The sequence below is a fragment of the Orcinus orca genome, chromosome X (genome assembly GCF_937001465.1).
Source record: "Orcinus orca chromosome X, mOrcOrc1.1, whole genome shotgun sequence".
Lineage (NCBI taxonomy): Eukaryota > Metazoa > Chordata > Mammalia > Artiodactyla > Delphinidae > Orcinus > Orcinus orca.
The window spans coordinates 98552684-98575003 of NC_064580.1; the positions used below are offsets into that span (position 1 = coordinate 98552684).

Here is a 22320-nt window from a genome sequence, read left to right on the forward strand (position 1 = left end):
AGCAAGAAAAGTGAGGTTGATTTCTTAGGGGGATGTTTCATGTGGCTCAGTGTTGAAATAAGGATCAGGAAAGGGAAAACCTTGCAAAAGGCACTGCAGGAGAGGCAAGATAGGAATTCAAAACCTTGGACAAATTACTCAAGCCGGGACATTTTCCAAAATGCATGTGCCCTGGACCGTGTCAGTGTCTTTTCTTAAAGTGGGGCTTTTTGTATATAAGCATTTCCCAAATTAAGCATGGTAATCGGCAGAGTAGAAAGCTGTGTTGTGTGATCTTGAAAAAGTCACTTAACCTCTCCAGGTCTCAGATTCCTCATTACTAAAATGAGGGGGTATGGCTATATTGCTAAAGTTCCTTCCAGCCACTATGCCTCACAATGTAATATATCAGGCCTACTCTTCTATGAATTTGGTTTCTAACTAACATATCCCCAAACCTCTACCCCCCCACCCTTACCTAATACCCCCACCCCCCTCACCCCACCCAATACCCCTGAAAACTGATCTTAATGACATTGTCTATGGATTTATCACCTTAATGAAGGGCAGAGAGGCGACACAGGGCAGAGACCTGTGGCAACAGGCAGCCCTTCTGTGTCCCTGGAGGCAGACCTAAGGCAAAGCTTGGAGCCACGGCCTCTTTGGTCCCTGCCCACATGTGCGTTTCCTGCTGCTCTCCAAAGGTATTCCAAGATGGAGTCACTGGCAGTGAGAAGAGGTAGCTGAGGATACTGCTGCAGCCTCCCTCTCCCCTGACTGCAGCATAGTACTTTGGGCTTCTGATGCTATTCCCTTGGAGGTGATAGTCATATATGCCTTTTAAGACGTATGCTAAGAATTTGGGAAAACAACACGAGTTATTTCAAAGTAGTCACCAGAAATTCAAAGCATTCAACCTGTCAACGAAAACGCTTCCTCATTTTGCAAATGATTGGCAATTTGAGACTGGTGACACAGCCAGTGAATTTGTGCTGGAGAAGAAATAAACACTAAGCAGGTTGGTCTCGGGAAAGGCAAGCGAGCTATGTTCCTGGCTACACACAGACCACACAAGTCTGCATACAGCGCCTCATGCAACTAACTCTCCATCAAGGCCTCGGATGGTCTAACTCCCTAAGAGAGAAGAAGTTGTACATCACTCAGCTAATTTACTCTCCTAGCATCTGAAAGCAATATATTAATTATCCAAATGCATAAATTACTCCACAGTATATATATGAATGTATGAACCTCCACGAGGGAACCAAAAGAATCCACTTCCAAAGCACCACTGAAATAAAGATAAACACAATCTCCTGGCCCAGGGTAGCTGGGAAATTGGGAGGGAAAATTAGCTCCAGCACCCTTCCACACCCCAATACTCCCTACCTTTTCTCCAGTTTACATAGCTCTTAAAACTATTCCCTTTCATGTGCCCGAGGCGAGAGCTCTTTCTGGATGCTGCCTAGATGGAAACTATACAAAACAGCACACACCCAAATCCTCTCTGGCTTCGACTTCTGAACTACATGTTACACACTGTCTTCCAAACATACTGTGCTCTTCGATTAAAGAATGATCCAGAATATGGAAATGCTAAACAAATTTCAGCACATTGAAAACACTGATGTATATCCAGCTATTAACAGTCCCAGAATTTGTATAAATCCCAACAATAAACTTTAGAGCACATTCTCATTGATCTGTCTTTAGAGGTACTCTCTAAGTGTACCAGAACAGACTGGAGTTCATATGGTATTACCTAAGTACTATGTCGTTTCAATAAAAAGTCCCTTTAAAAAACATCCCCCCACCCAACCCTTGTCCTCACCCTCAAAATAAGAACAAACAAAAGGGAAAAATGATTAAAAGCATTCTTGCTGATAAACTGCAGCTCTTGATTAGGCCCTTTAGATGAGATATTCCACCATCTCTGCATCAGGCTCTTGTCCCAGGATCTGAATGGGAGCTTTTCTTTCCAGAGTATTGGAGTGGAAAACAGGGCCATCTAAACGGAAATAAGGGGTTAGAAAACACTTAGGGACAAGGTGAAAACTCAAATTTTAGAAGTGGCTTTAGAGCCCCCATTAAGCCTCAGGCAAAGTGACATTGGCCCACTACACTCCCCCTGTTGTTCACCTGAGCATTTACTTTTACTGGGAAAATGACCTTGACTCATCCCCGTTCTATCCTGGAGAAGTCATTTACAGACTCTCTGCCCCTATCTCCTCTGATTAATCCGCTTTAGAACTTGAAAAGCCCTGCCCATATGACCGGCTGTGCCTAAACAGCGGGCCAACCACCCGATCTGTCACTGAGGGCGGAACCCAGGGCTATCTGATCCAGAGAATTACTACCTGTCTTATCTGGATTGCAGCTCAAACTTGGTATAGACAAACGACGTGGTCCAGAACCGGCAGCTGGACTTGCAGGAGCCTCAGCCTGAGCCAAAGCTGGAGCTGGAGCTGGAGCTGGAGGAGCAGCTGCAGCCGGAGCTGGAGTTGGTGCCTGAGTCTGAGCTGGAGCAGAAGCCTGAGCCGCTGCTGAAGCCGGAACTGGAGTTGGAGCCGGAGCTGGAACCGGAGCCGGAGCAGCTGGAGCAAGCTGAACAGCAGCAGCAGCAGCAGGAGCAACAACAGCAGCAGCAACAGCAGAGGCAGCAGCTGGAATCTGAGCAGCAGCAGCAGCTGGAGAAACAGCAGCAGCGAGAGCAGCAGCAGCAGTTGCTGGAGACGGGGCGGCGGCGGTGGCGGCGGCTGGAGCGGCAGCAGCGACAGCCACTGGAGCAGCAGCTACCATGGTGGTGGTGTTGGTGGCAGCGGTGGCAGTGATGGCGGCAGCAGTGGCGGCAGCAGCAACTGGAGCAGGAACAGAGATGGGAGCGACAGCTGCGGTTTTGTTGGGTTCTGTTCCCCGTTCTGTTTGCGTGCTGCAGTCCCGGCTGCCTGTCTTGGAGTGAGCTGACAGTAGGGGAGTCGAGGGCGGCACAGGCGAGGGGGTGGAAGGGACAGACTCGGCACGGTAGTCTCCACCCAGGAGGATACCTACAAAGGAAAGAGGGAAAGAGCTTAGAAAACTACAGGCTATTCCAATATAGACATCCGATTACCTCTTCCTTGCAGGAGGTTCAGGAGGAATAGGAATGGTCCCAAATTCTCTACTTTTGCCTCCAGTGAACCCAGGAATCAGTTTGTCAGGCACCTCCCACCGTGGCTAAAAGCTTCTTTCAGACTTGGCAGATCCCTTCTGGTTCTCATTCTTTAATCCCCCAGCGAAACGTATTAAACCTTTAAGTGTCCTGGGTATCTGTTCTGATTTATTTTTCCAATGGTGATTGATTTCCAACGAGCTGTCAGAATGCTTCTACTTGGTTCCACTTATAACCAACACCAGCCATTACCAAACAGCTGGAAAGGATCAGGGAAAGAAGTCTGTGGTCGCAGAGGAGTGTGATAGTAATTGTGTGATCTAAGGTTCTAACCATGACCATGGTCCCCCAAATACCTACTCTAAGCAAAGGACACTGCAAGTGTCAGAGGACCAAGAAAGGTATTAGAAGCAACAAAGAGAGCTAAAATTAAAATATACATAGCTTGTTTCCTCAGCCTCCAAAAATGTGCCTCGTGGTATCCACAATACTTCTGGGGTTTTGATTAGAGGGGAAGGAATGGACAGGAATGGAATGAAAAAGTACATTCTGTTCTCATCTCAGAATATTCTGGTAACAAAAACCTGCCACCCAGCTCCATTTAGCTTAACTAGAACTCTGCGTCCTCCTATTATATGGGAGGAAAGAACACAGAAAAAGCTGGAATTTTGAAATTTTCAATGACACGAAAGCCACATGGGCTTTGGACAAAGACAAAAGGTTCCGCATGGCCAAGGCCAAAGCTGAGAAGTTTTAAGAGGAAATTGAAGTTATCTTCTTTCCCACCCAAACAGAACTCAGGATTCTTATCGTCTAGGGCTGTGGCTTCAACCAGTGTTCTCTCAGTGAGACTTCATGGTGTCTCCTAAATATGCAGTCAGCCTCTCAGGAGGACAAAACCCAACCAGGTATATCTTCCTCTCTAGAAGTGGGACTATTACTCCTTCTCATTGCCACGTGGGCACATATCCAAGTCAGGGCTCTCTTTAAACGTGTCACTTTAATCTTCCTTATTTACTGTCATTACCTAGGCTCCCCTTCCAGCTCTTGTCATCCCGCTTCTCTTCCATGATGGGGGTGCCAGTCAGGGTGGAAGAATGGGAGAGCAAGCCTGATCCAGCATTGGAAATGGACATCAGAGACTTTGCTGGCCGCATGGATGACAGCTGCTCTGTCTTACTTGGCTCCTTCCGGGAACGCTGCTGGAGTACCTTGATCATGGCATCCTTCTCAATAATCTGGGCATGGAGGGTCTTAATCCTAGGAGCCAAAGACAAAGAACATATAAAACACTGTTGCCACCTCCAGGTTCTGGTCTCACTTCCTGCATGGACTTGAGCTTCCGTTATATTTTTGACTAGGGGGTGGTCTACTTATTTCTGAGTTGTAAGACAAGAGACAGTGTGCAACAATTTTTAATGCACACCCATATGGGCACAGAGGAACATCCAGGAGTTGTCAGTTAAACCTTAGGAAGCCAAAGAAAAGTATCTGTGAAAAGAAGGGCTGTATATGAGAGAGTAAACTGATGTAGTGGGTGCCTTAGTGAAGAATCTGAGTCAATGGAAATGATGAGTCAGTCAGTGAGAAGACGAGAACTTCTAAGAATGGGCTACTTCGGCTAATAAGTAAATGATCACGCGCTCGTAAGAGACATCAGATGCCCTATCTCCGAGTTTGAGTGGATGTTCTTTTTTTTGTGTGTGTGGTACACGGGCCCCTCACCGCTGTGGCCTCTCCCGCTGCAGAGCACAGGCTCCGGACGCACAGGCTCAGCGGCCATGGCTCACGGGCCCAGCCGCTCCGCGGCATATGGGATCTTCCCGGACCCGGGGCACGAACCCGTGTCCCCGGCATCGGCAGGTGGACTCCCATCCACTGCGCCACCAGGGAAGCCCTGAGTGGATGTTCTTTTACCGAGCACTCTGCTGTACCACAGAGTTGAGGTGCAATGCTAGAAAGAATACCTCAGAGTGCAAATACCAACAGTTCAGTTCTGGCAGAGGGCATATGGAAGCAATTCACCAAGGACAATGGGAAAAGCAGTGTTACTTGGAATTCCAGAGTTAGTGGGAATGATCAAGGTAAAGGTCATTGCATCTCAAATCCTAAATAACAGACTGGCAGGGGTGCAGGGGTTGGGGGAGGCTGTATTATCAGGTTCCCCTGTTGTGAATGAAGATGCTTGCCCTTCCCTACTGACCTATCTGGTCTCCATATCAACTTCTCAGATCCACCAGAGTCCAGATCAACATTTTACCTGCCCTCCATGTCAAGGCAACGCTTGTTGGCCATCAAGATTTCTTCTTCCTCCTTCTGGATGCGAGCTTCTAGAGCTGTGTCATAGCTGGTGTTAGGAGAGTGGCTGATGACTGTTGTGTCCCTGGGAAGGAAAATGGCAGTGATAATGACGGGAGGGCAACAAAATCTCTGTCCTAAGTCAAAAGCCTTAGGCTGGAAGGCCCTACACTGAAATCAAACTTATTAGGAAAGGTCGGTTTCCGGGTGACTTACTGATAAGAATCTCCAAGATGGGAAGGTTCAGCTTTCAGAGCTAGAAGAGGTTATTGACAGACATAAGTGCAAAAGTCAGTGATGAATTCTATGAGAAGTGCACAGGCTTGCCTTCAGAACTAGAGAGACACCCTCCCAAAACCTCTGGCAGAAAGTCCCTTCAAGTTTGTAGATCATGACCAGGCAATAGGAAGATATTCATATTTCCACTTTATATGATTATTTATATTACATATGAGATATGCCCACTTTATTCTCATGACAGTCATGAAGGGGAAAAGGCTAGACTTTGAAGGAAGTCAGAGAAAGTACCAAAGAGCTATTGCTACATTCAACAGCAGTAACTCCACCTAAGTGTTTGCTAGAAATGAACTCTAGACATGTCAATAGCCAAGTTCAGGTAGGGCATGGGAGCTGAGTGAGAAGCAGGGCCTTTGAGTCCATGCCCCTTGATTCCTATCTAAGCTATATCTGAAACATTCAAGTGCCAAATCAATGAGTCTCCCCCAACTAAGTGACTAATCTCTTGCCAGAGTCCCAACTGCATGAGGGACCATCATGTTCCATCTGAAAGTGTCTCAGGCCATTAACTCAAGGGGTAATTAATAAGGAGAAGAGTGTGTGTGTGTGTGTGTGTGTGTGTGTGTGTGAGAGAGAGAGACAGAGAGAGAGAGAGAGAGAGAGAGACAGAGAGAGAGAGAGAGAGAAAGAAGAGAAGTGAGGAAAGGAGAGGAGAGGAGAGGAGGGGAAAGGATGTAACCCATGGGCAAGGCTGATGTTTAAACAGCACAAGTCAAAGACATAATGGGAATCCTATACCCTCCTGATAAGTGACGTCATGCATCTTTCTTTAGTTCATTTAGAACTAGTGGTAGAGAAAAGAGGGAAGGGAAGAAAGAAAACTGGATCGCATTTGAGTAACTTGGAGGGAAAGAAAACGAGTTTAGGAAGAATGCTGATGTAATTATATTGGTCTTAAAGAAAACCAGACTATAGGCTGAGGAAACAATGAACTGGCACTGCTGCATTATACTTCCTCTGAGAATGAGGATCTGTGGGAGAACTCCAGGCATCTCTTCTGCTGGCAGCTGGTTACGTCCTGTTAGCATAGAGATTGTGACCAGTGCAGATGGCTGTGAAGGAGTAGGGAAATGAAGAGGCAGAAAGTTGGTATTAAAGTTGGGGAATTTTGGTGAGCTTCTGCAAAACTACTGTTCCCCAAAACGCTTGCACCTTATATGCAAGGCGGAAACAATTCATTTGAATGGTGAAATAACTGGAGAACAAGAAGGGGAAGGACCCCAGTGGCTTTCATCATTTGCTAAATTCAAAATATTTTAGTATCTCGGAATTCTACACTTGCTCTAGTGCAGTTCACTGGCTTGTAGTCCTACTGGGAATGGCCCCTGTGTTCCAAAGTACCCAAGAGGAAGCAGCATTGTGTAGTGTTGAGAGCACAGGCCCTGACTATAGGCCATGCCAGGGTCAAGTTCCACTTTCCCTAGTCCTCTGGCACTAACAAACTCTACGAGCTCAGGAATTGGGTTAACTGCTCTAAGCCTCAGGCTCCTTGTTTGCAAAATTGAGATAATAATTATATCTCATGGGATTTTGGGGGGGATGAAATGAAAGTGTGCATGTAAAACATGCAGTGCCAGGCACAGTAAAAACACTCAACAAGTTATTATTAAGAGAGAAAAGTATAGGTAGAAAGAGAATAACATACAAGAGAGTATGAGCTGAATGAATTCCAGCTCTTGGTATGATCCTGGAGGCGATCCCCGCAGTGCAGAGTTCCAATGTGATGGCAGAGGCTTCAGAGGCAGGCCTCTTTTAAAAGTGCACAGTGTCTACGGACACTGGGGACTTGAGCGTACGGTTTGTCCCTGGGGGAGCCACTTTCATTGCATAAAAGACCATTCTGGGGACACAGAGGCCTGCCAGCTAATTGATATGGACACTGTGAACTCCTCAGGAATGGAGCCTGAAAATGTGGGGCACTTAGTGAATTCCTACAGAGCTGCCAGGACGGCCTTCAACATCAATCTTCCTTCTAGAAGACTGGGGCTACTGAGCAATGGCTTAAGCAAAAGCAAGCAGGCACAGCATTTGAGGGAGCAACTTGGCCTGCTAACTTCCAGTACTCTGAGCCTACCCTTAAGCACATCAGTAGAGAGATGCTGGGCTTGAAATGACAACCTACAGACCCCAAACCGCATTATCCCTGAATTACTATCCTGCACCTCAAATTCTTAAGTAAATGGTTTCTGGCAACTATTCCTCCAGTCATCTTCTCTCTCCTTCCTCTGATGAAGTTATCCCCATCACATTACTTACACTGCTTTCTAGAATGTCACCCATGACCTCCTAATTAAAACATCTAGCGGCCTTTTAAACTTCAAGTTCATCTTTTTCCTATCGGTAGCACCCTTTTGTTTATTTAAAATGGGAACTCAACCATGAGTGGAGCAGTGTGTTTGAAGTTCCTGGGAGGCTGGAGAGTGGATGGACATGGATAAGACTAGTCCCCGACTGTAGGGAACTTGCAAGGGGAGGGGAAAAAAGTAAATAATCAACTATTACAGAAATGAGTTTGGACTTTATTCCAATAGGCAGTGAAGCTTATTAGAGCTTTTCAAAGGGAATGAAATGATCCAAGCTGTGGTTCAGGAAGACAGCATTATCTCTGCTGAAATGTAATGGAGGGATTAGAGGGGCCATAATACTGGAATCGGGCAGACCAGTCAGAAAGGTTATAATCCCAGCAAGAGATATTGAAAACAGGACCCGGCGAAGTGGCAAGGGAAATGGAAACAGGCTACAGGACGCAGAACTGCTAGAACTTGGAGACTATTTAAATGTGGGTGTTAGGGAGAGGGAAGAATGAATGAGGACTTTGTTGTTTCTAATTCAAATGACTAGAAAAGATGGCATACTGCTCGTTTTCTGTGATAGGAAACCAAGGAGAACTTTCTTTCTTTTTGGAAAATGCCTATAATGGTTGTTTTTTTTTTTTTTTTTTTGTTTTTTTTTTTTGCGGTACGCGGGCCTCTCACTGTTGTGGCCTCTCCCACTGTGGAGCACAGGCTCCGGACACGCAGGCTCAGCGGCCATGGCTCACGGGCCCAGCCGCTCTACGGCATGTGGGATCTTCCCGGACCGGGGCACGAACCTGTGTCCCCTGCATCGGCAGGCGGACTCTCAACCACTGCGCCACCAGGGAAGCCCTATAATGGGTTTTGATTTTAGTTACAGTGGACTTAAAGTGTCTTATGGATAGCCATATGACAATATCCATCCAACAAGTTGTTGAAAATTCTAACTTCAATCTTAGAGATGTCAGAGTTACTATTTGAAGCTATAGTAGAGAACAAGATAACTAAGACAGAAGGTAGAATGAGAAGAAAGCAGGGGACGGAACCTGAGAAAGGCCTCCACAACGCAAGACTACGTAGACATGCGTCACGTGTGTGACCAGTTTCTACCTTCTGCTTTCCCTTTCTTTACTTCCTTCTTTCCCAGATTTACTTTGTCCCAAATAAAAGTGAAACACTGCACATTCAGAGAAAGGTAACAACCTGATTCAGTAAATGCAAAGAAATAAATTACTGGTTGATCGGGTGTGTTATCTTTTTATCTTTTTGCTGCTATTCGGAAATAAATCACCATTTGTGAGCTGAAACTAAAGATCTGCACTGCCAAATCAGTTCTTCTGAGATGAACTCCTACTTGGTAGTAATTTCCCTCATCTACATTAAGCATCTGGAGAGGAATACTCTAGGAACACAATAATATGAAGTTATAATATAGGCCATGTTTTGTGATTATTTATAATAGTCTAAGAAACTAAATAATAAGCCTTAAATAGTAACTCTTGAACAGGTAATACTCCCTATTTCACCATCTTTGAAATCATCCTATCTGGGAGGCAGCAGAGTATATATAGCACTCAAGGTGTCAAAAATGTAGATTTAAGTCCTGGTTCTTCTGCCTCTTAGTAGCTGTGTGATCTTAGGGGAATTCTTTAATTTGTCTGTGCCTCAGTTTCCTCATCTGTAGAATGGATACCAGTACTTCTCTCAAAGAATTATTGTGAAGATAAGCAATAACTGTAAAGCGCTTAGAAGCGTACTTATATAGTAAACACTACGTGTGATTTCTTGCATTGACAGCTTTCCCTTTGACAAGAGATGCTTCACAGAATCAAAATGCCAGAATGGGTATAAAACAGATAACCCAATATGTCTTCTCACCTGAGAAAAGACAGATGTCTATTCCTATATTAAAAATCTATATTTTATTATTCACAGTGGCCAAACACTGGAAACAATCCGAATATCCATCATCAAGTGAATGCATAAACTGTGGTACATCCATGCTATGGAGCACTACTCAGCCATAAAAAGGAATAAACTATTGATATACGCATTAACTTAGAGCAAGCTCAAAGTAATCATGCTGAGTGAAAGAAATCAAACAGAAAAAGTACATATTATATGGCTCTTTTTATATGACGTTCTAGAAAAGGCAAAATTACAATGACAACAGATGTTGTCTGGGGTCAGGCATGGGAGGAGGGGATCAAGTTAAAGGGGCATAAGGGCACTTTAGAATGTGTCCTCTATCTTGACGGTAGTGGTGGCTACATTATTATATATAATTACCAACATTCACCAAACCAGACACTTAAAATAAGTGGTTTTTAAATATGTGAATAGTACTTCAATTGAAAAATTTCTACAACTACCATTGTATGACCCCAGCAACATTTCCTAATTGCACAACTTATTATTTATGTATGAGCTATTATTTTACAAATATATTAAGTTTGAGATACTTAATATCTCAGAATAATAAGCAGAATACACAGAAACTGAGCAGGCTGGTACAATGTGGCACTAGATTTAAGGATTTAAGTTGTATAGAGTTAGAAAGCATTTCCTTTCTTCTTTTACTTCTTCCTTTTGCCCTCTTTCTTTTTTCTCCTTTTTTTCCTTCCTTCATTACTCAAACATATGTTGAGCACTTTCCATCTGCAGCCAATATCCTAGGCACTTAAAAATTATTTTGGAAGAAAATAGAATATAAAGCCTTTACTACAGAAAGGGGTGAGGAACAGAACCTTGGTCAGTACATTTAGGGTTGGGAGGAGGGAAAGTGAAATCACTGGACAGAAAAGAAATGGCAAGAAGAGATGTTGGAAGGGAAGGCAGAAGAGCCCACAGGTTCTGAAACAAAGTTTTCTGAATGTTACTTTCCAAATTTGAAATCTCATAAAGAAAGAAAGAAAGGAGGAGAAGGAAACTAATCTCCGTGGCAGAGAATAAGAAGCAAATCTTTGGAAAAATAGTATAATCTTAGCAATAGAAGGGTCTGGAACAATCACCTAGTCCAATTCTCTCATTTTACAGGAATTCAAATACAATCTCTCAGTCTTTTCTGTGGGTTGTATTAATAGGCATCAAAAGGTACACAGTCCAGATATGGAATGTTTGTCCGGGAAACTATTACAAAGTGTTCCTATTAGGTGGGAACTGACTGCTTTTTACCATATTAAATGATAAGCATTTACTGAAAACAGTGATTGCATGGAAACTTTCTACCTGGTGATTTAAAGGAATTCAATTTAAATTAAATCTATTTTATGGGAGCCAACAGATTCTGGAAAGAAATCCATCTGAAAGGGGATTCTCCCAATATTCAAAACTTTCCAGGGAGGAAGGAAAGGGGTAGTTTCTTTATACAAGGCCCCCAAATGACAACCTCCTAGCTTTCCTGCATTTTGACTTGGAGTCTATTCTGAAGTCAGTTTCAACAGTGAACTTCCCAGCACCAAGAACCCTGGCTTTCCAACATTTTCTCACACCGCACACTTTCATGAGCTGTATCTTTCTAAGTTTCTGCTCAAAGATGACCAAAATGCCCTGCACCTCTTTGTCAGTGTTAGGGTTTCCTGAATAACCTCTGAACAAGCACTGGGCACAGGTGTTTTCTTGGGAACCAACAGCTAACATTTCACTTCATTCTGCTTCTAAGCTGCCTACAAACTTATCAACCATCTTCCAGCCCAGCTGGGGCTTCTCTGCACTCTATTACTACACTGGCATGGACTGAGCACACCGTTCTCAGAAAAAAAAAAAAAAAAGACAGGTAAGCTTAAGCCCACGAGGACCTCAAAATCAAGGCACAGGCAATTTCAATCTGTTTAAGGTTTATAGGGGGTATCTGGAGACAGACAGAGCATGTTAGAGAAACGTAGGATGTCTTCCTGAAGAATTGGGAATAGGTTTACAAACCACCAGTCCAGCTTTTAAGCATTGACCTTCCTCTGATTTGGGATGAGAAGGACTCGAAAATAAATGTATCCACTGCCTCCTCCACACACATATTCCAACCCAAAGTCTGGCAAGTGCTGCCAGACTCTGCCGGCTCACCGCATTTAGGAGAATGCTAAAAACAACGCCATGGTTTTTAATAACTTTCTGGATAGAGACCTATCTGGGTGCAATATGCTATAGCCTGCTTTATGGCCCTGTCTGTATCTCCAACAATCCACATCATCTCCTGATTTGAATTTAGCTTTTGTTTCTTTCCCAACTGATGATTACAAACAGCAGCGAGACAAACTGGATAAGAGCACTGTGTCCTCCAAAGAGCAATAATAAATGTTTATAATGAGAAAAGGGGAACACATAAAGGGCAAAAAATGAAAACGCCTCCTGCCACTTTCTCTCCCTTACCAAATGGAATGTGACTGCTTACATGTGATGAACTTGGAGGCACAGAGAATGTGGGCTTCAAATATAGACCTTCTCAAAGGGCAGGGATGGATTCATGTTCAGCACAGTCTTTGGCATACCTTGGACAAGCCAGAGCTATCAAATGGCAGTAGCCACTCCTGAGTGACATTTAGTTTCTGAGTGGCATTTCTTTGGAGAAACTTCCATTCCAGTCCTGGGGCTAAACAAAGAAACCTACACATGTGGCTGAAAGAACCTGAGGCTTTGGGGAAGGAGGTGTGCGGACGTTCAGTTGATCCCATCTGCAAGTGTTCTGGCTCCTGAAGAAAGCTGAACTATGATTCCAGTAAGTTCGTCAGTAACTTTAAGTTACAAATCCTGGACCCTCTGCCCCACAGTTGTTCAGTCTCTGCATAACCAGATTGAAAAAAAACAAAAACCACACACTTAAGCAGAAACTGAGAAAAAAGAAACAACATTATGGGCAAAAAAACACTGGAAAGTCTATTCATCAGTCACTTTTCTGTTCTCCACACCACCCCTGCCCTTCATTCAGGGGCTCTACCAGCCAGCTACTTACCTCTGAGCAGCTACGGTGGCCGCAGCGTCCAGAGCAAAATGTCTCATCACATTCTCCTCTAAATACTTCTGCTCCCACTTAGTCATGTCAGCTTCCAGGGCCAGGATCCTCTCCTCCTTCTCACGAAGGAGCTCCATCAGTGCAGCGGCATTGTATTCTGAAACATTGGTGGGCTGAGAGTTGCCCTGGCGCTGTTGGAGGAGATGCCGAGACCCCAGATGTTAATGAGTTAGGACCACAGTGGCTGAGTCCCATTTGAAGAGCCCTCATTTTTGGAAAGGATTACTGCCCAAGCCACTTCAGTTTGGATTCCGATTCAGAAGCAAGGGGAATTCATAGGACTTTCTACCTCGGGCTTGAGTACGAGACTCTCGATCACGAAAGGAGCCTGCCGTGTCAAATGGTCGTGCTGCTCAGAAAGTGGATCAATGGTTTAAAAATCACTAGCCCTGCCGGCCAGCATGGTTCTCCATAGAAACGGAAATTAAAAATCTAGGATTTGGTCTCTGCCTTGCCCCTAAACTTGTTGTATGACCTTAAGGGAGTCATGCCACCTTTCCTGGGTCTTGATTTTCTCTCATCTAAAAATGAGGAGATATATGGCCAAATGATTCTAAAGACCATTTCCAATCCTAAAATGTCCAGGAGTCTATCTGTATAGTATCTTCACTTCTTATAGGGCCTACCGTTTCTGGGGTTCATATGAAAACAGAAAGTGCAAGATAATAGGCATTAAGGATTTTGCTGCGATAGGAAGCTAAGGAAGCCAACTTCATCTTTACAATTGGGAGGCGCCCTGGAGTAAGATCAGTTGGGGCAAAAAACCTGAAGATGAGTAAGAGTGTGTTTTTGGATTCTCATGTCAGACACTATCTGACAAATAAGCAATCAGGAGCAATCTCATTTTCTTGACGTTCTCTATACCTGCTGGATTCGGAGGGATTCCAGTTCTCTCTCCAGTCGTGTCCGGAGACGGTGCTCCAGCTGCTCTCGTTTTTCACACGCTGCCTGGAGCTGTACGAGAGCTTGCTGCATCTTTTCCACCTTATCTACGTACACTTGCTTCTTTTTCAGCTGAAAATCCAGGTTGGGAGAATTACAAGATAGAAGGAAAGAGAACAACAGGGTCAGTTATACAGCCCCCAAATCCAGCCTTGTGTTTAGATCTCTTCCTGTCCAGCTCCAGAAAAGCACGAATGGCAAGAAGGTCCTTCATGAGTATCGGGCTGCCTTGTATTTACCATACAGATAATGTCTCAAGGGATAGGAATTACGAGCTCCTTTTTCATCTCTCCCTCCTTCCCCATCTCTATGTTTTCCCCAAGTCTATTTCTATCAGTAGAGTCTGTCTTAGATGGCAAGCTCTTAAGATTCCCATTTATGGATGTCCTCACCTCTGCTCTTCTTCACTCTATAAACTGTAATATTCTGGGAGAGGGTATATCTTACTTTGGTCATTATAGTAGGGGAATGCTAAAAAAATAAAAGGGGGGCTCTCCAGGGAGAAGAGTTTAATTCGGAATGGAAAGGAAGCCTACCCACTTTATATAGCTGTCTCCTCTCCAAGTGAGAGAAAAAGGGTGGTCAACTGCTGCACGTAGAGGGAGGCCAGAATTGTCTTTCTGAACTCTACAGTCCTGGTAATTACTCGATGTAATCATCACTGCTCTCCTGGAATGTTTCTGCTCCTCAAAAGTGAAGCTGCTGGGACTTCCCTGGTTGTCCAGTGGTTAAGACTCTGCGCTCCCAATGCGGGGGGCACGGGTTCGATACCCGGTCAGGGAACTAGATCCCTCACGCCGCAACTAATGATCCCGCGTGCCGCAATGAAGATCCCGCATGCTGCAACTAAGACGCGGTGTAGCCAAAAAAAAAAAAAAAAAAAGTGAAGCTGCCATGCAATGGTTCATCTTTAGTCTCTTTATTGACCAGCACTGCCCCCTCCCCCAGTTCTTATTAAAAGAACACAGGTCACTTGCGATTTCTGCCTCACTCATGAGCCTGAGTTGATAACATTGGACCGTAATCTCTCAACTATCACTCTGGGACCTTTAAAGATATCTAAAGATGCAAAGTAATGAATCAAATCTAAGACTAAATGAGATCAAATAGGATTCTGCCTCTTTGCAAGCTTATGAACCATAACCAAAAACAAAGGTAGAAGCAGGTTGGGACTAAGAGTTTGAGTTCTTTGTACCCTTGTAACTTCCAAGGCAAATCCCATCATGGTAAATCCCCGACTCCGTTGAAATGAAGGAATGAAGAGAATTTCAGAGCTTTTTAAAGAAGGCATACATACCCTCAACACCTAAGAAGATAGGGGAAAGTGCAGCCTTCCCAAATTGTTAGGAATGAGCAGATGGTGCTTCTTCATACCTATAATACTTGTGCGGGTGCCTCTCTTGCTAATAAAATCAACGCATGGACTCTTTCTAAAGTAGAAATTCTTCCAAGCTGGTCACATCTGTTATTATTATTTTCGTGAAACCTGCGGTTAGGGATACTCTCATTATTAAGATTTAAATGTGAAAATATTATTGATAACATGGTCCAAAGGAAATTCAAGAATTCAGCTCAACTCTAACTTTCCAACAAATTCTCAAGCCCTTGAGATACCTAGATAGACAGTTGCAATGTAAGAGGTTACCCACTTTACCAGCACTGCCCACATCCATTTAGCTGGGGCCAGACCAGCAGAACCAACCTGACACCCTCATTGCAGAAACCAGGTAAGACCTTCGTGGTAATGTGTCCAAATCACTGCTCTCTAGAATGTCCACTCAGACAGCAATGGCATGTGCTAATGCGGAAACTCTCCTTGTCTTATAACTGCTCTCTCTCCAAATTAGAATTGCTGAACTTTCTCTAGGTGGAAGAAAACTTATATTTTCCTACCAGACTTGCATTATGCCTTGCCTAGGTGACTGGGAAAACTTTAAAAATTCGTGCTACACTTCTTGACATTTCCTTTCATTCCAAGGCCTAGTTCAATCTAGCCTTGTAAACCAGTTGAGGTGAGTTATAAGTCTAAATGTTTTTATCCATTAGACCTTTCCCTAGTTAATAAAAGAAACAAAAATTGCCATTCTCATCCTCTCAATAAGCTTAAACCTTTCTTTCCTGGGATATGCGACTATTTGTAATAACACTGACTAGGGCAATCAAGACCTTTAGGCCATGGATGCCTCTGCCTTCCTATTTGCTAAGCTTTGAATAATTGGAGAGCAGGAAATATCCTCCATCCTTTGCCTTTTGGGTTCTATAATCCTGATGAGCTATTTAAAGTTGAATGCACTTATTTGTGAATCGCTCTGAAAACCCTAGGGGAGCAGTGCAATGTTAATGCAGACAGTGTTAACTATAATTACTGAGGCTTACGGGAGTTATAGTTAAAGGCAATTAAAGTTAGATAGTATGCAGTTCTTGCCTTGATGGTAAAGTACTGCAACGTAAGCTCAGAGAACTGAAAAATAAGCATTCAGGACTAGGTGTATTTCTCTATGCCCTGCCTTTCTTGAGAAAGGAATCCTCAATGTCTTAGCTAAGGAATCCCCAGCAGTGGAAGTCACTGAGCCAACTGTCTGGAAGGGAAAAGCAATAAAGGCCCAGAGAGTTTTCTGAGTTGGCTGAAGATAGTCACACAAGTCAGACAACTTCCACAAAGCAGGCCAAGGAAAATCCCATCGTGCTTTGCCACTGGGATGATTTTCCACAAGGTACCAGGACCTCTATTGTTGGCATAATTCTTCTACTTCCTTTTTTTTTGCATATCTTTTTTTTTTTATTGTGCAAAGTGCCAATCTATTATGTCAGCAGATCCAAATAACCATCTAGTAGTATGGAAAATCAAGGACATTTGCAGATATTAAAACCAAGAGTCATGGAAATTAAAGTCCCCAAAATAACTTTTAATAAAAGAGAAGATTTTACAACATAATATCCAAATCCCCAGGAATTTTTCCAGATAATTTAAAAATTCACCAAACGCTTTGCCTATCATAGTTTTCTCTGAGGGAAACTTTTACATCTTCCCTAACGAATCTCTTAACTTTATGTCCAATTATGAATCACAATACCCATATACAGGACGAAGAAAAAGTGCAGCTCAGCCATAAACACCAAGATCACCTAGTAAATGCTTAATACCTAGGTAATTTAGGGTACAAAAGGACAACTGTTGGAAGCTACCAGTGCAAGACCCTATAAAGATGCAATCCACAAAGCAGGCTATCTTCTAAGTTACATATTCTATGTTTTCTAGATCTCTTCTATACATACAAAGGAACAAAGGTCTATGCGGCTTATTAACACCTGTACTATCCTGAACTTTATATGCTTCACTTTTTCCTTCATTATGGTAAATCCCCTTTTCTGCCTCTCTTCTATAAACTTATCTCCTGTGCTAAGTTCCTCAAATGTTAGCTCAGTAATTAAGACATCCTAGATCCCCAACTTCACCTTTCAATGCCATCAGAAATGTCAATGGTTCCTTCTAGGTAAAGAGAGAGGCCATACAGTAAAATCGTTAAGGTCATGAGCTCTGGCCTCAGGCTACCCCAGTCCAAATGTTGGCTCCCCACTTACTAGGTATGCAACCTGAGGAAAGCTACTTAATCTCCCTGAACTTCCCTTTACTCATTCATACATAACATAGAGATGATGATAATTTGATATACCTCTAAAAGGAGCAAATGAGATAACAAATGAAGTGCTTAGTAGAGTGTCCGGCACAAAACGTGCACAGAGTTTTCTTTTTTAAAGAAAAGGTTAATCCCAAGTCACACATACTCTAGTCCTCTCAACATTGAACATTCATTCCAGATAGCCTTGACATGGTTCTCATTATCTCAATAACTCTAATTAACACATCAATTAAGACATTAAAAACACAGCTATTTTTCCCCAGGAAGACATATAACACTAGGCCTCAAACCCTTCAAGCAACAGAGCTTCAGATATCTTTATAGGGCAAGGCCTTTCACTGGAGATACAATTAGAAGAGAGTACTGAGTAGCTGCAAGGACACCATATTCTCTCAAAATGACACGATTTAGAGAGCACCTCCACTTTGTGAGAGATACTTTACCTATAGTCAAAGGTACTGTTTAACTAAAGACACTTAGGCAGAGCTCATTCCCTGCCACACACGCATGCGCGCGCGCGCGCACACACACACACACACACACACACGCACACCCCAGGAATTTCTATTTGACAGCAAATTGAAAGGTAAAGGAACAAGGTGGCAATCAGGAGACTTGGGTTCTTGTCTTAGCTCTGTTTTTAATAGCAATTTGCTTCCCTGTTCTCAGCCTCAGAGTCCCCATTTGTTAAAAAAAAATGACGGGGGTTTTGGGGGGTCAGCAAACCAAAATGGTCAGCAGTGGGCCAAATCCAGCCATGCCCATTCATTTACCTATTGGTTAGGGCTGCCTCCCTGCCATAATGGCAGAGTTGAGAGTTGCAGTTGCAAAAGAAACTCTATGGTCCACAAAACTGAAAATATGTACTATCTGCTCCTTTATAGATAAGGTGCCAGCCCTTGGAGTGATTTTCAAACTGTGTTCCACAGTCCTACTGTTCTAAGGAGTGCTTCAGAAGCCACTACAATGGGTGAGTTGTAGCAAGTGGCTCCACTTTTATGTGTTTTACAATGAGGGTTCTACATAAAAATTTCAAGAAAAAGACTGTTACATCTTTGAAGATACATGTGAATATCCAGTTGACCCTTGAACAGCATGGGGGTTAGGGGTGCTGACCCTCCCTGCAGTCGAAAATCCATGTATAACTTTATAGTCAGCCCTCCATATATGTGGTTCCTCCATATCCACAGTTCCATATCCAGGGATTCAACCAGTGGCAGATCGTGTAGTACCATAGTATTTACTACTGAAAATGTCTGCATTTAAGTGGATTCACACAGTTCAAACCAGTGTTGTTCAAGGGTCTACTGTATATATGTTCTTGTGCTTTGTCTTTTTTCCCTAAAGAATGGGCTTCCCATCTTACCTCACTCCATCATCTTTTCACACTTGACACTTCAGCATGGTTAAATAACTTTAGGTTCCCGAGGACCCCCTCGTATTTTAGCCCTCATTGCCTTTGGATATGGCATTCTCTCTCTTAGGAACGCCTTGCCCACTAGGTTTTAAGGAGTTTAAAAAAAGCAACAAAAAACCAGCAACAGTAGGATAGACAGATGTCTATCTAATAGTCTTTCAATTCACAAATATTTTATGAATCTAAGCTTCCCCTTTTCATCTTCAACACTGACCAGTAACTAAGGGGACTGGACAAAATGGGATCCTAGAAATCTATATAGGTATATTCTTGGAGGTAAAAAAAACCCCATAAAAGTCCTGCCTTCGTTTGTGTGTATGTACATGTAAGAGACAGATCACATAAGGTGTGTACTCTCTATAGGATCCTAGATGATTTATTTTTCTATGCCTTTAGTGTTCAAGGAAGTGAAAGTTCACTTGAAAAGTTTCTAAAGCCAAGGTAGTGGTTCTGGTGTAGAGACAAGTACCCACAGATCTCTAGAAGAAGCCAGAACCGAGTTCCCTCTAGATACTCAGTGAATGGGGGAACTCATTCCATCCATTTAAATTTTCTTACCAAATGCCAATTTTCAAAAACCTGTCAAAACCCCCCTTCCCTAGCTTCCCTAAACCTGTGTTCTCCTAACATGGTTCCTTAAATCATTCTTACTTTCTGTCTTGATCTTTTAGGCCCACCTTCCCTTCCAATTTCATCCCCATCTCCTGCTATACCCCAAAGGTCCAATCTATGGTAGTTTACTCTTTTACCTCTATACTGATGGTTCTTAACTGGGGGTGATTTTATCCCCAGGGAACATTTAGCAATGTGTGGAGACATTTTTGGTTGTTACATCTGGGGGTAGGTTGCTATTGGTATCTTGTGACTGGAAGCCAAGGATACTGCTCAACACCCCACCATGCACAGGACAGCCTCCTCCATCACTATCACCAAAGAATTATCTGGCCCCAAATGTCAATAATGCTGAGGTTGAGAAACCCTGCTCTCCACTTCAGCACTACTGGAGACTTCCTTCATGCCACAATTCTCACAACTGCTTATATTCATATTTTAATGTTATTACTCTCTTTAGTCACAGACCCCTAGCTGAGGGCAAGATTTCTCACTCTGAAACAATGTGCCCCAATGTGCTTTCATCTTTATCCAAACTGCTATCCCTTCAATAGTTCAGCCATTATAATCATTTATCCTGTTTTTCCAGTCTCCAAATCTTGGAATTATTGTCCTTTCTTCCCTCTTTCCTTTGACCACCATATCCAATCTGTCACTATATCTTAATTTTAAATAACATCTCTCATATTCTTTCATTTCCTTACATTTTCATAGCCTACATAGTTTAAGTCCTTATTTCACAACTAAATGATTAGAATAATAACCTAATAGATCTTCTTACTTTGTTGCCCTCTCCCATCTACACACAAGCACCTATGCACAGATGAATACACACACATACACACACGCACAATCAGTCCATCTGACATACAATTGCTATAACAGACTTGCTCGAGTAGAACATTATGGCACTGCCTTATTTAAGAACAAAAGCAATCTACTGCTAGCACATCCACTGAACTACTATTGATTAGGTACCTACTATATATCGAAGGCAACTTTACACCTCCTCTCTCACTTCTTTAGACCACAGCTATTCTTTCTCATCCATATTTTAAACCACTTGGTATTTTTCAATTCACCCCCCGATCTACTGTCTCATTGTCCCCTGTCCATCCTAGATATGCCTCTTAGAAATGCCTTTGTCAATGTTCTAGGCTCCTACTGCCTTACAATTCTACCAGGCCTACTATGCAAATGATCAACCTTTGTATTAGTCTGATCATTTCTTCATCCTTCCTCACCATATCAGTAAACTCTCAAGGAGCTCTTCCTGAATAATCTTACCTGACCCTCATCGCTGCTTTTCCCTAGAGCCTCTTATAACGTGCACTCTATTAGCAGTCATTTTATAAGATTTTGTTCAAGTGTGGATTCATTCATTCAACAGATATTTACTAAATGTTTATCACACATCAGGCCCTATTCTACATCTGAGAGCAGTAGTGATGCAATGGGAGGCAAGACAAAGTCTGTGCCCCATTGAAGGGCAGTATCCCATAAGCCACTTAAGGATAGGGCCCTCTATTTTCCTTCATATCTCTCTTAGGTTCTAGATCTAGTTCATTTTTCACTACACTCTTGGTGACCAGTTAATATTAAATAACTGTCAAATACAAAAACAAGAACGAGCATAGCTTAGCTGTAACAGTGAAAATATAAAAATAATAAACACACACATTCATAAATATATTCACTTTGCTTGGAAAGTCAAGATAAGGGTTTCAGATCATTCCTATTAAGAGATAAGTTTTTAAAGGGGAGTCATAAAATTGGGAGGAAGAACAGCAGGAAGGCAACCTATTGAAGAATAGAGCAAATACTCTTGAGCTCAATCAATCATGTTTTTCCATTGCACTTCTGCAATAATTTGAACCCATTCCCAAGCATTTGGCAGATCTCTTAACCCCCTTCTGACTCAGGAAAATCTGATCCCTGCAAATGAATACCACGTGATGGCATCTCTTCCCTCCTTCCAACAACTGCAGATGTCTTTCAAATTTATTTTTTCAAGGATGGCTATACACAAAATTACCTCTAGGGCCCCTAAAGCTACCCATTTGTCTCAGCCATTTGTAAGGAAGTGATTTAATCATCAACCTTCTCCATTTATTCACTGGTGGACAAAGCATAGTATGGGATATTTTGGAATTAAGAGATCTGGGTTTTCTTCTAGATGTATTACTAACTGTATAAACTGGCTGCACTTTAATTTCCTACTCTACTGAAACTTCCAAGCTTCATAGTGGGGATGTAGTAAGTATTTGGAAATATTTTTGAAAGGTTAAAAATACGTGGTAGGAATGAATAGGCAGAACACAGAGGATTTTTAGCACAGTGAAAATATTCTGTATGATACCATAATGATGTATACATATAATTACATACATTTACCAAACCCACAGAATGTATACTACCAAGAGTGAACCCTAATGTACACTATGGACTTCGGGTGATTATGTGTCAATGTAGGTTCATCAGCTGTAACAAATGTACCCCTCTGGTGGGGGAAGGTGATAACAGGGGAGGCTGTGCATATGTGGCAGCAATGAGTATATGGGGAAGTCTCTGTACCTGTCCCTCAATTTTGCTGTGAACATAAAACTGCCCTAAAAAAGTAAAGTCTTAATAAATAATAAAAATATATAATATGGATAGAGGGGGTGGGCTACTATTATTAGGTAGAT

General features: G+C 42.8%; 1 protein-coding gene across 4 annotated transcripts in view; it reads right to left on the bottom strand.

Annotated features, from left to right (window-relative positions):
• Nucleotides 1-484: 484 nt before the first annotated feature.
• The window catches only part of AMOT (angiomotin), a 60486-nt gene continuing 38650 nt past the window's right edge, over nt 485-22320 (bottom strand). For all 4 annotated transcript variants that reach the window (XM_033413337.2, XM_033413335.2, XM_049704487.1 and 1 more), the window contains 6 exons: nt 13886-14035; nt 12962-13152; nt 5388-5510; nt 4155-4387; nt 2337-3023; nt 485-1987 (listed from right to left, as the gene is read on the bottom strand). In XM_033413337.2, the coding sequence (XP_033269228.1) occupies nt 1890-1987; nt 2337-3023; nt 4155-4387; nt 5388-5510; nt 12962-13152; nt 13886-14035 (1482 nt within the window). In that variant the 3' untranslated portion in view covers nt 485-1889. The remainder of the gene's footprint in view (nt 1988-2336; nt 3024-4154; nt 4388-5387; nt 5511-12961; nt 13153-13885; nt 14036-22320) is intronic.